Source organism: Onychostruthus taczanowskii, unplaced genomic scaffold (assembly GCF_017590055.1).
Source record: "Onychostruthus taczanowskii isolate IOZ18803 unplaced genomic scaffold, ASM1759005v1 scaffold346, whole genome shotgun sequence".
Taxonomy (NCBI): domain Eukaryota; kingdom Metazoa; phylum Chordata; class Aves; order Passeriformes; family Passeridae; genus Onychostruthus; species Onychostruthus taczanowskii.
Genome location: NW_024500861.1, coordinates 6,992 through 19,289, shown reverse-complemented (window position 1 = coordinate 19,289; position 12,298 = coordinate 6,992). Strand labels below are relative to the sequence as shown.

At 54.3% G+C, this 12,298-nt stretch overlaps 1 protein-coding gene and 1 long non-coding RNA gene across 2 annotated transcripts; both read right to left on the bottom strand.

The window, feature by feature from the left end:
- Positions 1-4,868: 4,868 nt before the first annotated feature.
- LOC121339407 lies at positions 4,869-5,595 on the bottom strand. Its single transcript, XR_005953177.1, has 4 exons — positions 5,530-5,595; positions 5,347-5,415; positions 5,171-5,230; positions 4,869-5,092 (listed from the first exon to the last, which is right to left on the bottom strand). It is a non-coding gene; the product is annotated as an uncharacterized LOC121339407 (long non-coding RNA).
- Positions 5,596-5,689: 94 nt separating this feature from the next.
- On the bottom strand, positions 5,690-10,833 carry LOC121339411. Its single transcript, XM_041411153.1, has 6 exons — positions 10,268-10,833; positions 7,225-7,554; positions 6,777-7,154; positions 6,202-6,327; positions 5,867-5,946; positions 5,690-5,755 (listed from the first exon to the last, which is right to left on the bottom strand). Exons 1-6 carry the CDS (start codon positions 10,338-10,340, stop codon positions 5,690-5,692), a joined length of 1,053 nt encoding a protein of 350 aa, XP_041267087.1. The 5' UTR covers positions 10,341-10,833.
- Between the last annotated feature and the right edge of the window lie 1,465 nt (positions 10,834-12,298).

The window sequence follows — 12,298 nt, the reverse complement described above, 5'->3', positions numbered from 1 at the left end:
AGCCCCCTTAATGCCAGCAGGGAGACTTTGGGTTTTTTTCCAACCCCACATCCAGCCCCCAGTGGGGTTTTAGCTCAAATAAGGCAAATAAAGAGAGCACAGGGGCATTTCCTGCATTTTGCTTCCTGTTCTGCAGCAAAGCAACCCCAACTCAGGGGACAGAGGTGACAAATTCAGCCTCTGGATCAGGTGATGAATGTGTTCATGTTGCTCCCCCACATGCCAGTGTCTGGTCCTTCTTCCCTCGCTAGAGGGAGGATGGAAGCACTGAGCGACTTCATATCTCCGTGGTGTGGTCGGGCTTAGCAGCTGGTCTAGAGGCCAAACAACGGAGTTAGCCGAAGAACAAATTGATAAAATAGCACTTTAGCCACAGCAAGGAAGAAGGGAAGGATGTTAGCATGGAAACCAATAGCATAGACACATAAGGAATAATTGCAGGGAGAGGAGACGTGTTACTCAGCAGCATTAGGGGCCTTAAAAATCCGTAAACACTTGCCGTTTCAGTACCTGACATTAATTCCTTTGTACCATTAAAACGCAATAAGCTATTTCTTTCTGAACGTGAAGAACTGTTTTGATGTAGCTAAAGACTTTTTAGAGGTGTAAAACTGCAGAAGAATTTGTACTAATAAAGGAGGTACTGTTACTCTCTTTGCACAAGTGTGTGTGTGTGTGTTGTGTGTCCAGGCCGGAACGCGGCAGCAGCGCGCAAAGCGGGGCTGGTGGCTTTCTCCTCTCCTTGCCCGCTGCTTACGGATAAACCCAACGGTGGCAGAACCTTGGATGAGCCGGCCCAGCCTGGGGCTGCTCCTGGAGCCTGGCAGATCCCAGCTTGCCCTGGGCTGGCGGCAGGCCAGGGCTTAGTAGCAGCCAGATGTCAGAAACTGTAACCGCGGCCGGCCCCGCCGCAGCTCCGCGGGCTGCCCTCCCCAGCCTGCGAGATGGAGGGACGCTGGTGGCGCCCCATGGCGTGGCCTGTTGCCTCTTTGCCAACCAAAAAAAGAGAGATTTCGCGTGATTTTTTTGGTTTTTACATGGGTGTCCCCAGAGGCGTGTCAGCTTTGTCTTTGCATCCCTTCTGTGAGTGCCTCCCGTGCAAAACCACCACATTTGTGGAGAAGTTTCCATGGCATGGCAAGAGAGACTCCTCCATGCAAGAGAGCTGAGGAAAGGCTTTTTTGAGTTGGTAAACTGACTGAAAGTCCCAGGTTTTGTCTCTTTACATTGTCAGTGGGAAAGAAAAGAGTGTGGGAGGGGGGATAAGCATTACAAAGTTTCATTCTGATTTTTTTAATTTTTTTTTTAATTTTTTAACTCAGTGAATGAAGCTTTTTTACACCCTTTAAAGTTTGGAGCCTGTTTTGCCCTGATCCATATCTCACAGCAGGAAATGAGCAAACAGCACCAGCGAGTGCTGGGGTTTGGCCAGCACTAAACCCACCCCACAATGGGTGCATTGGCCGGAAACTCAGACTGGTGAACTCAGACCTCTTCACTGAATTGGTGTTTCTGCCTGGTCACGAACCAAAACCTCTACAATTGGAGATATTTCTATGGATTAATGGGACCCTCCTTTAGATGAGAGATTTTTACAGATATTTGAGATATTTCTATGAATATTCAAGATATTTCTGTCCCTCAAGCCCCCTCAAAGCCAGCAGGGAGATTTTGGGTTTTTTTCCAACCCCACATCCAGCCCCCTGTGGGGTTTCAGCTCAAATAAGGCAAATAAAGAGAGCTCAGGGGCATTTCCTGCCTTTTGCTTCCTGTTCTGCAGCAAATCAACCCCAACTCAGGTGACAGAGGTGACCAATTCAGCCTCTGGATCAGGTGATGAAGTGACAAAATTCAGACCCAAAATTAGGGTACACAGTGGTGACAAAAATCCGCCCCAAAATCAGGGGACAAAGTGATGGAAATCAGCCCCAAAACCAGGGGACAGGTGACAAAAGGCTCTGGGTGACCTGAAGCTGTGTCCCCTCCCCATCCCAGGTGTCCCCAAAGTAAGGACAGAGCTCCTTGTGCCATCACCCGTGGCTGTCAGGGAGAGGTGATGCCACAAGGGATGCAAAAATGATGGAATTTTGAAATATCCTGGGCGGGATAAAAATACACTGAGCCACGAGTGTGGCAGCTGGGACAAAGAGCCCAAAAATCAAATATTTACAAATATTAGCAAATGTCCAAACAATCACAAATATCCAGGTCCTGCACAGACACCCCAAAATCCCACCCTGTGCCTGCAGGTGTTTTCAGCCCATTCCATGGGCTGCTTTAGATGGGATTTTAGGGATCAATCCTTCCCTGGCCCAGGTGGTTCCCTGGATTCCCCATCCCTGGGAGTGTCCAGGGCCAGCCTGGACAGGGCTTGGAGCACCCTGGGATGGCGGGAGCTGTCCCTGCCCACGGGATGAGCTTTAAGGTCCCTTCCCACCCAAACCATTCCACAACTGGGCTCAGCCTCACTCCTCAGGGATGCCCTGGAGGCCCCAGTCCCTGGGAACCAATTCCTGAACCATGGCATTCTCTGGGATAACGCTCTCCAGGCTGGTCCCCACAGAGCACCTGAGCCATTTGTCACACACAGCCAAGGTGACACTCTTTGTCCCAGTGGCCACCCTCATGTTTCCTTGGGAACAGAGTTGGGGGTCTTTTTTAAACACCTCAAATTTACATCGAGGGGATGTGTGGAATCGGCTCCACAGGATTGGGCAACCTCCCAGAGATGGGGCAACCAGGGGGAGAGATGGGGCAACCAGGGGCAAAGATGCCCTGGCCATGGGAACCCTCTGGAAAAGAGAGATCAGGTGCAGATGTTCTCCAGACATCCCTCTTTGCCTTCAGCTCCTGCTCCTCTCCGCGTTGGTTTTTGGAGGTTTTATCCTGAGGTGTTTTCTGGCTGAAAAGAGGGAAATTGGGCAAGGTTCGGCCCCAGCCCTTCCCCACGGCCTCTAAAGAGACTTGGATCAGATTAACCACCTTGTGGCTGTGTTATTCAGTAAATTTCCTGCAAGTTTTTATTCCCCAGAGCTTTTTCCTTCCTGATGCTCCATTGTCTGTGCCGCAGAGGTGTCTGAGGCTGAGGGAGAAAGAAATTCTGAGCCCAACCTCGAGGCTGAGCCGGGATCAGTTCCCTGTTAGAAAAACTGGGAAGAAAAACTCCATTCCCAGTATAAATTAGGTGGCATGGTTATTTGGAAATGGGAAGTTGTGAAAATAGCTAAAAGAACTCCTTCCTCCTGGAACTGGTGACCCTAGGTAGCGGTGTGGCCCCTGGAGGGAAGGGATGGATCCAGAGGGATCCTGGACCTCGTCCTGGCAGCACTGGGAGATCTCCAGAGTTCCTTTCTGACCCAGTAACTGGGGAATTTGGGAATTCTGGAATCCTCGTCCTTGTCCAGTGCTTGTCCAGCCTCTGTGCTGGCTTGGAGTGAGATCTCCTGGAATGAGGGATCAGGGTGGGATTTGAGGCCAAATTCTCTCTGCCCCAATACCAGGAACAGCCAGGCCTGTTTTGGGATGTTGCCTCTGGATCTTCTTTCTTTTCCAGGTGCCCACTCCAGCAGTTGGATCAGGATCGGCGTCATAGCCGGGGTTGAAGTCGCGTCGCTTTTATCGATTTTCCTCGTGTTCTACTGCAAATCCAAAGGTGAGGGTGGAAAACCATCCCTGGAGCCCAGGAAAACCATCCCAGAGGTGGGACCTGGGAGGGGGGACAGCACCAGGATGGGGCTGATTTGGGGTGGATTTGGGGCAGATTCGGGGTGGATGTGGAGCAGATTCTGGGTGGATTTAGGGCAGATTCGGGGTGGTTTTGGGGTTCTCCTTACTCTGTCTCATCTCCCCTCGTGGTTTAACCAACTGTTGGGTTTTTAACAGGGGGAGAGCACAGGGGCTGCAGGATTGGTTCCTTGTGGGGCGGAGCCAATCCGCAGGCGATCTCTGAGGAGCCAATCACCTGGCTCGGTTTGCAGATTGACACCTGGTTAAACCACTGAAAGGAGCTGAACACGCCTCTGTGGAAAAGCAGATTTAAGAATGAGCAAAGCCCAAAAAAAGCTCTTTTTCTTCTGCCCTGGGAAGAGGTCACTGACCGGCCCCACGCGGCCAGGCTGGGCTGAGATTCCTGCCACAGCCGGGCCGTGCCACCAGGACTGTCCCCAACACCCCGAGCAGCCACGCGGCCGCGACCAGCGCCAGGAGCGGCCTCGTGGCCAGCACTGGAGGTGGCCCCAAAATCCAGAGTGGCCACGAGGCCGAGACTGTCCGGCCAAAATCCTCACGGCCGGGGCAGCGCCGCGCAGCCGCCGCTGTCTCGTAACGGACTTTGTTCGCTTCACGGAAATTAAAATGAAAAGCCAGGAAAGAGCTGCTTCTTGTGGAGAAGTCTCCATGGCATGGCAAGAGAGACTCCTCAAGAGAGCTGAAGAAAGGCTGTTTTGAGTTGATAAACTGAAAGTCCCAGGTTTTGTCTCTTTACGTTGTCAGTGGGAAAGAAAAGAGCGTGGGGGATAAGCATTCCGAAGGTTTATTCTGATTTTATTTTTATTTTTATTTTCACTCCATGAATAAAGATTTTTTTTTTAATACCTTTTAAAGTTTTGAGGCTGTTTTGCCCCCCTCCTCCCAATCCGTATCTCACAGCAGGAAATGAGCAAACAACTCAAGTTAGCGCTGGGGTTTGGCCAGCACTAAACCCACGCCAAAATTGGTGCCTTGGCCGGAAACTCAGACTGGCAAACCCAAACCTCTTCACACTCTTCACCAAGAAAAACAACAAAAAAAAAAAAGATTCCCAAATTCTCCAAACCCTAAAAACCCCACAAAATTCCCACCCCCGCCCATCCCGCCTGCCCAATCCCAAATCCATCCCTTCCGGATTTTACCATCCCCAAATCTTCGCTCCAAGGCACAACTGGGGGTTGAACCTTGGGGAAAACCCCCAAATTTCTGCATATTTCTATTCTATTGATCCCAGTGTCCACTGGAGTTTCCAGGAGAATTCCACAGGGATGGGAATTCCGGGGTTTTAGGGGCTCTGGTGGTCGGCAGGATTTGGGAAGCCCAAGCGCCTGTAACTCCCGTTATCCTGCAAGGAAACGGGTGGGATTTGGGGCATTTGGGGGATTTTTTTCATCCCAAAAAAACCCCGTGGATTCTCCGTTACCTCCAAGTAGGCAGTGGCGACCAAAGCTCGGTCCAGCCTCTTCCTCTTGATGGAAGAAGGCTGTGGGGAAAAAAGGGGAAAATTCCCGTTGGGAAAAGCAAGATGATGATCCCAAAACCTCGAGGGACACGGATTTGGTGTCTCCAAGGCTTGGGGACACTCCAGGACAGCCTTACCCTTCGGCCAAACTGGACCGTTGAGTAAACGGTGAAATTCTCGGGTTCCTCCCGGTGCCTGGGATGCTCCTGCCAGGGAAAAAGGGTGGGGATGCACAAAAAATGGGAAATTTTGGGATAAAAACTGGATTAAAAATGGATCCAGCCCTGGAATCAGCTGGGATCCCACGGGAATGACCCTACCAGTGTCCTGGGAGTGACCACGGCGTAGACGGTGGCTCCTTCCTGGGTGGCCTCGCCACTCCCAGACTGGGGACACAAAAAAAAAGCCGGGAATGGTTAAAAGGATCAACTCGGGGTTCCCGAAATTCCCACACGGAGGGGATTTCCCATGGAAGCGTGGTCAGGCCTGGGAACTGCCCGAGGTTTGGGATCCCGGTCCTGGAAGTGTCCGAGGGATGACTGAACGCTGAGTGACCAGGCTGGGGTCAGCCCCAGGGTGGACCCCATGACCCTGGAGGGCTTTCCTGGCCCCAAAATTCCCAGATTTTGGGTGGGAAGGGACATTCCCGGCACTCACAGGATCCTGGCGGGGTTTCTTCTCTCCCACCTCAGCGTAGACGGTCAGCTCTGAGGGTCCTGCAGGGAGTCTGGGGGTCTCTGTGGGGGTCAGAATTCCCAGATTGGGGTTTCAAGGGTCAGTTTGGGGTCATAATTCCCAAATTGGGGTTTCAAGGGTCAGTTTGGGGTCATAATTCCCAAATTGGGGTTTCAAGGGTCAGTTTGGGGTCATAATTCCCAAATTGGGGTTCCAAGGGTCAGTTTGGGGTCATAATTCCCAAATTGGGGTTTCAAGGGTCAGTTTGGGGTCAAACCCCCAAAATTTGGGATCCTGCCCCGACATTCCGGACAAACCTTCCCGGGAATTCTTCCTCCTCTTCCTCCACCAGCAGCAGCTGCCCACGAGGAGCAGGGGCAGCCCCACGCCCACGGCCACGCCCACGGCCAGCAGTGTCCAGTGGCTGGAATTCTCTGGAATTTCTGGAAAACAATCCCAGAATCCTGGAATTGAGCTGGGATTTAAGGTCCCCTTCCTGCCCAAAACATTCCAGGATTCCTTGAATCTCCAAAATTATATTTTTGCCTATATCAATTTAAAAATGTATAAATAATACTGGTTTAAAAATATGTAAATAAGTTTATGTTTGATATAAACTTATATAAATGGGTATATATATTATGTATTATATATTATACTCCATGTGCATAAATTAATTTAAATATGTAAATAATTACGCATTTAAGAAATAGTAATAAGTAAATAAGTATAAATAATAAATAATAATAAGTACAATTCTATATGTTTAAATGGTTTTAGCACTGGAAACACTTTTTTCCCCGCTTATAAACTCTAAAATTTTTAATCCTGGACCCCACCCTGGTGGGTCCCTCCCAGCCCCCCGAAATCCCGGGATCCAGGGGAAGATCACCTGGGCAGGTGAGCCGGGCGCGGGCCGCGCTCCACCCCGCGGGGTTGCTGACGTTGCAGAGGCAGATTTGGGGTTCGGCGCCCTCGGGGAGCCTCCGGATCAGCCACGAGGGGATCCCCGGGATCTGCTCTGGGATCTCCTCAGGGATCTGCTTCAGGATCTGCTCCAGGATCTCCTCAGGGATCTGCTTCAGGATCTCCTCAGGGATCTCCTCAGGGATCTGCTCCGGGATCTGCTCCGGGATCTCCCCCGGGGGATCCCCGGGACAGGCCCAGCTGTAGGAGACGTTCCCGGGGCTGGAGCAGAGCAGGGCCAGGACGCACCAGCCCCGATCCCGCTGCAGGATTTGGGATTTCAGCTCCGGCGGCGGGATGGGGTCTGCGGGGACAGCGAGGGTGAGAGGGGACAGGGGACAGGGACACAGGGACACAGGGACGCAGCCACTCACCCCACACGGACACTTGGAAGCATCGAGAGGAAATTTTTGCGGCATTCTCGAACTCGGCACTATAGACCCCGCTGTCGGCTCTGTGAACCGGGGAGATGCACAGGGAGAGGTTTCCCGGCTGGAATTTCGCTCTCCCCTGGAAAGACCCTTTGGGATAGGAGACAGTTCCAGCCCTGGGGGCCGTCAGGATCTTCTGCCACGTTCCTGAATCAATTTTCACTTTCCAGCGGATCTCTGCCCACTCCCGCGGGGGTTCCTGCGGCGCCAGGCACAGCGATCCTCCCGCGGACACAGCGAGGGACACAGCTCGGTTTTGGCATTCCCGGGATCCTAAACCAGAGCCAGGGTGAGGCTGTGACCCCTCGAGAGGCTCCGTGGCTCCGGAGGGGACACGGTCACTGCTGGGGCCACCCCTGGGCTGCACCTGCAGCGTCCACCAAGGCCACTCCTGGCCCAGGGCCCATTCCCCATCCTCATCCCAAAAATTCCATTCTTTCCATGCCATCCCAAGCTGGTTCTCTGTCCATTCCCCATCCCAAATTTCCCCTCTCTCCCCATTATCCCAGACTGGTCAAGGTGCATTCCCCATCCCAAATTTCCCCTCTCCCTGTTATCCCAGACTGGTTCTCTGTCCATTCCCCATCCCAAATTTCCCCTCTCTCCCCATTATCCCAGACCAGTTGAGTGTCCATTCCCATTCCATGAGGAATAGAAAAATTCCATTTTCTCCACATTGTCCCAAGCTCGTTCTGTGTCCATTCCCCATTCCAGGGATTCCATTCTCTCCTCACCATCCTGGGCTGGTTCCCAATCCCCATCCCAAAATTTCTACTGTCTCCCCATTATCCCAGGCCAGTTGAGTGTCCATTCCCATTCCATGGGGAACGGAAAAAATCCATTTTCTCCACATTGTCCCAAGCTCGTTCTGTGTCCGTTCCCCATCCCAAATTTCCCCTCTCCCCCTTATCCCAGACTGGTTCTGTGTCCATTCCCCATTCCAGGGATTCCATTCTCTCCTCACCATCCTGGGCTGGTTCCCAAACCCCATCCCAAAATTTCTACTGTCTCCCCATTATCCCAGGCTGGTAGAGTGTCCGTTCCCCATCTCAAAACTTCAATTTTCTGCACATTGTCCCAAACTGGTTCTGTGTCCATTCCCCATCCCAAATTTCCCCCCTCTCCCCGTTATCCCAGACTGGTTCTGTGTCCATTCCCCATTCCAGGGATTCCATTCTCTCCTCACCATCCTGGGCTGGTTCCCAATCCCCATCCCAAAATTTCTACTGTCTCCCCATTATCCCAGGCTGGTAGAGTGTCCGTTCCCCATCTCAAAAGTTCAATTTTCTGCACATTGTCCCAGACTGTTTCTGTGTCCATTCCCCATCCCAAATTTCCCCTCTCCCCATTATCCCAGACTGCTTCTGTGTCCATTCCCCATCCCAAATTTCCCCTCCCTCCCCATTATCCCAGACTGGTTCTGTGTCCATTCCCCATCCCAAATTTCCCCCCTTTCCCCGTTATCCCAGACTGGTTCTGTGTCCATTCCCCATCCCAAATTTCCCTTCCCTCCCCATTATCCCAGACTGCTTCTGTGTCCATTCCCCCTTCCAGAGGTTCCTCTCTCTCCACACCTCCCCTCCCCATCCGGGGGAATTTCACCCCCTGCCCCCTTTCCTCTCAACTTTCTGGGTTTCTCTTCCCCAGAGCAGCCCCGGATGTCGAAGGCCCCCAAAATAAAACCCGCGGAACATCCGGAGGGCCCACGCCGCTTCCTGCGGCTCCGTGTGGTCAGGGCGGCTTTGGGGGCGCTTTGCACAAACCCCCCCCCCCTTCCCCAGCCCCCCGAGCCCATCCCACCCATCCCGGGGGGTTTTCCACCAGGAAATTCCTCCCGAATTTCCAGCTCCGGGCTGTGCAGGTGTGGGGACACCCCGAGGCTCGGGAAATTCGGGAATTCCAGGGGCTGGAACAGGGAGAGGCAGGAAATCCTCCCCTGGGGCAGTGGGAGCCGGGATTATTGATCGGTGGGACCTGCGGGGGGGGCACGGGCAGGGATTTCCCCCTGCTCCAGGTGCCGGAATTCCTGCGGGACACGGGAATTGTCTTTTCCTGCTGCTCCGGAGCTGCCGGAGGGGGTGAGAGGGTCCAAATTCTCCTGAGGGGTCTGGCAGGGGGGCTCAGCCTGGAGAAAAGGGGGATCCTGGGGGGGTTTGGGATCTGATCCCAGGGAATGGGGCAGGACCAGAGGGAACGGCCTCGAGCTGTGCCAGGGTGGGAAATTTGGGATGATTCCTCCTGGAAAAGAGAAAAGAGCTCGGAAGGGGATCAGGGAGGGTTGGAGTGGTCACCACTGGAGGTGTCCAAGGAATTCCTGGAATTCTGGGGGACCAGGTGGGGGTTGGTCCCTGCCTGGACTCCATGACCTCAGAGCTCTCTCCCAGCCTCAGAAATCCTGGGATTCTGCAAATCCTGCAGCTGTCGGGAAAACAACGACGCCAAACCCCGCCGAGGTGTGGCCAGAAGATGCTCCAGGCACCTGGAGATGCTCCGGGGTGGATCCATCACCCGAATCCCGCTGTTTCCCTGCTCCCCACACCCCAAAGTCGCTGCTTTTGGGGCAAAAAAAGACCCTGGGCCGTCACCAGCTGCCCCAAAATCCCGGGAAAAGGGGCTGTGCAGGTTGGGCAGAGGGATTTGAGTTCGGGAAGAGGGAAATGTCGCAGCTGCGGGGTTGGGGAACTGTCGGGACGGGGAAGTCGCGACTTTCAGCCCAACTCCTCGCCCGAAACGCTGCCCAGGAAGGGGAACCGGCCCCCCGTCACGGCCCGGCCCGGCTCGGCTCGGCTCTCCCGGGGCAGGGCGGGCTGAGAGCTCCGAGGAGAATCCCCCAAACCCGCAGCCAGCCCCTCTCCATCCCCCCGAGCCCCTCTCGCCGCTCCGGCTTTTCCCCGCCATTCCCGAATTCCCGGCAATTCCCGAATCCCCCGCCATCCCCGAACTGCCGCAGCCCCCCCCAGCCCCCCATCCCGCGCCCCCTCCTCACCTCGGCTCCCGGCCAGGCCCAGCAGCAGCGCCAGCAGCGCCGGGGGACAGCGGCGACCCCCGGGCGGGGACATCTCGGAGCGGGGACCCCTCGGGGCCGGCGAGTGCCCGGCGGGGACTTCCTCTGCTCCGTGCGGCTCCTTCTTCCTCCTCCTCCTCCTCCTCCTCCGGGGCTGTCACCCCCCGGCCACCCCTGTGGCAGAGGGGACAAGGACACGTCGGGGGTGCGGCGCTCTCAGCCCCCAAAGCTCGCAGGGAATTAATTTTAATTGCCCCGGGAGGGCGCGGGTGTTGGGGGGTTTTGCTTTCCCTTTGCAGCGAGCGCCGGGGACACTTGGGGACATCGCGGTGGCGCCGCTGTCCCCAGCTCGGGCACCCCAGCAGCAGGATCGGGACCTTTGGGGAGGAATATCCAACCCAAAATGCACTTTACAACCCCAAAATCCCTGTTCCAACCTCAAAAATCCTCCCCATTCCAACCCCCAAATTTTTCTCGTTCTAAACCCAAAATCCTCCTCCTTCAGCCCCCAAAATCCTTCTCATTCCAGCCCCAAAATCCCCGTTCCTGCCCCGAAATCCCTATTCCAGCCCAAAATCCCCATTCCAACCCCAAAATCCCTATTCCAGCCCCAAATCCCCATTCCAACCCCAAAATCCCCATTCCAGCCCCAAAATCCCCATTCCAACACCAAAATCCCCATTCCAGCCCCAAAATCCTCCCCGTCCCAGCCCCAAGCGCTCCCGGACGGTTTTTATGGGATCCGCTGCTCCCATCCCCGCCCCTCCCGCACTCCCGAGGCGGCAGGGAGGGAAAATCCCGGGAATTCTTTTCAAACCGGAGACCGGGAGGTGGCAGCAGGAGACCGCGAGCCGCCGGGGGGGTCCCCGAACCCCCCAAATCCCAAATCCCTCCGGGAAAGGAGGAACCGGGATTTGCAGCTGTGCCTCCCCCAGCCCCAAATAAAATCCTGGAGCTGTATCCGAGCTGGTTCCCATGGGAAAAGGGTCGGGATGGGACCCCAGAACCCCAAAATCCCAGGAACGCAGAATCCCGGAATCCCAGAATTCCTGAATTCCAGAACCCGAAATCCCAGGAACCCAGAATCCTGGAATCCCAGAATTCCAGAACCCCGAAATCCCATGAACCCAGAATCCCAGAATTCCAGAACCCCACAATCCCAGGAACCCAGAATTCCAGAATACCAGAATTCCCAAAATCCCAGAATTCCATAATCCCAGGATCCAAGAATCCAAAGATCCCCGGACCCCAGAACCCCAAAAATCCCAGAATCCCACGATTCCAGCATGTCCGAATCTCAGAATTCCTGAATTTTGGAACCCCCGAATCCCAGAATTCCATCATCCCAGCGTGGAGTTTTGGGAAGGGATTTTTGGAAAACGCGCATTCCAAACACAGGGGTTTGATGGGGGGGAAAAAAAAAGGGGGGAAAATCCGGATTTTTCCAGGCCGGAGATGTTCGGGTTAATAGCTCATTGTTGATCCGGGGATTAATTAACGTGGTTCAATTAATTAATTAATTAAGATTGATTAATTGGTGGCCTCCCAATGAATCATTTATGGAGGCCCCGCGCTAATCCGGGTGGCAGATGTCCCCTGGGGGCAGCAGGAGACCGCGAGCCGCCGGGGGGGTCCCCGAACCCCCCAAATCCCAAATCCCTCCGGGAAAGGAGGAACCGGGATTTGCAGCTGTGCCTCCCCCAGCCCCAAATAAAATCCTGGAGCTGTATCCGAGCTGGTTCCCATGGGAAAAGGGTCGGGATGGGACCCCAGAACCCCAAAATCCCAGGAACGCAGAATCCCGGAATCCCAGAATTCCTGAATTCCAGAACCCGAAATCCCAGGAACCCAGAATCCTGGAATCCCAGAATCCCAGAATCCCAGAATTCCAGAATACCAGAATTCCCAAACACCCAAAATCCCAGAATTCCAGAATACCAGAATTCCCAAAATCCCAGAATTCCATAATCCCAGGATCCAAGAATCCAAAGATCCCCGGACCCCAGAACCCCA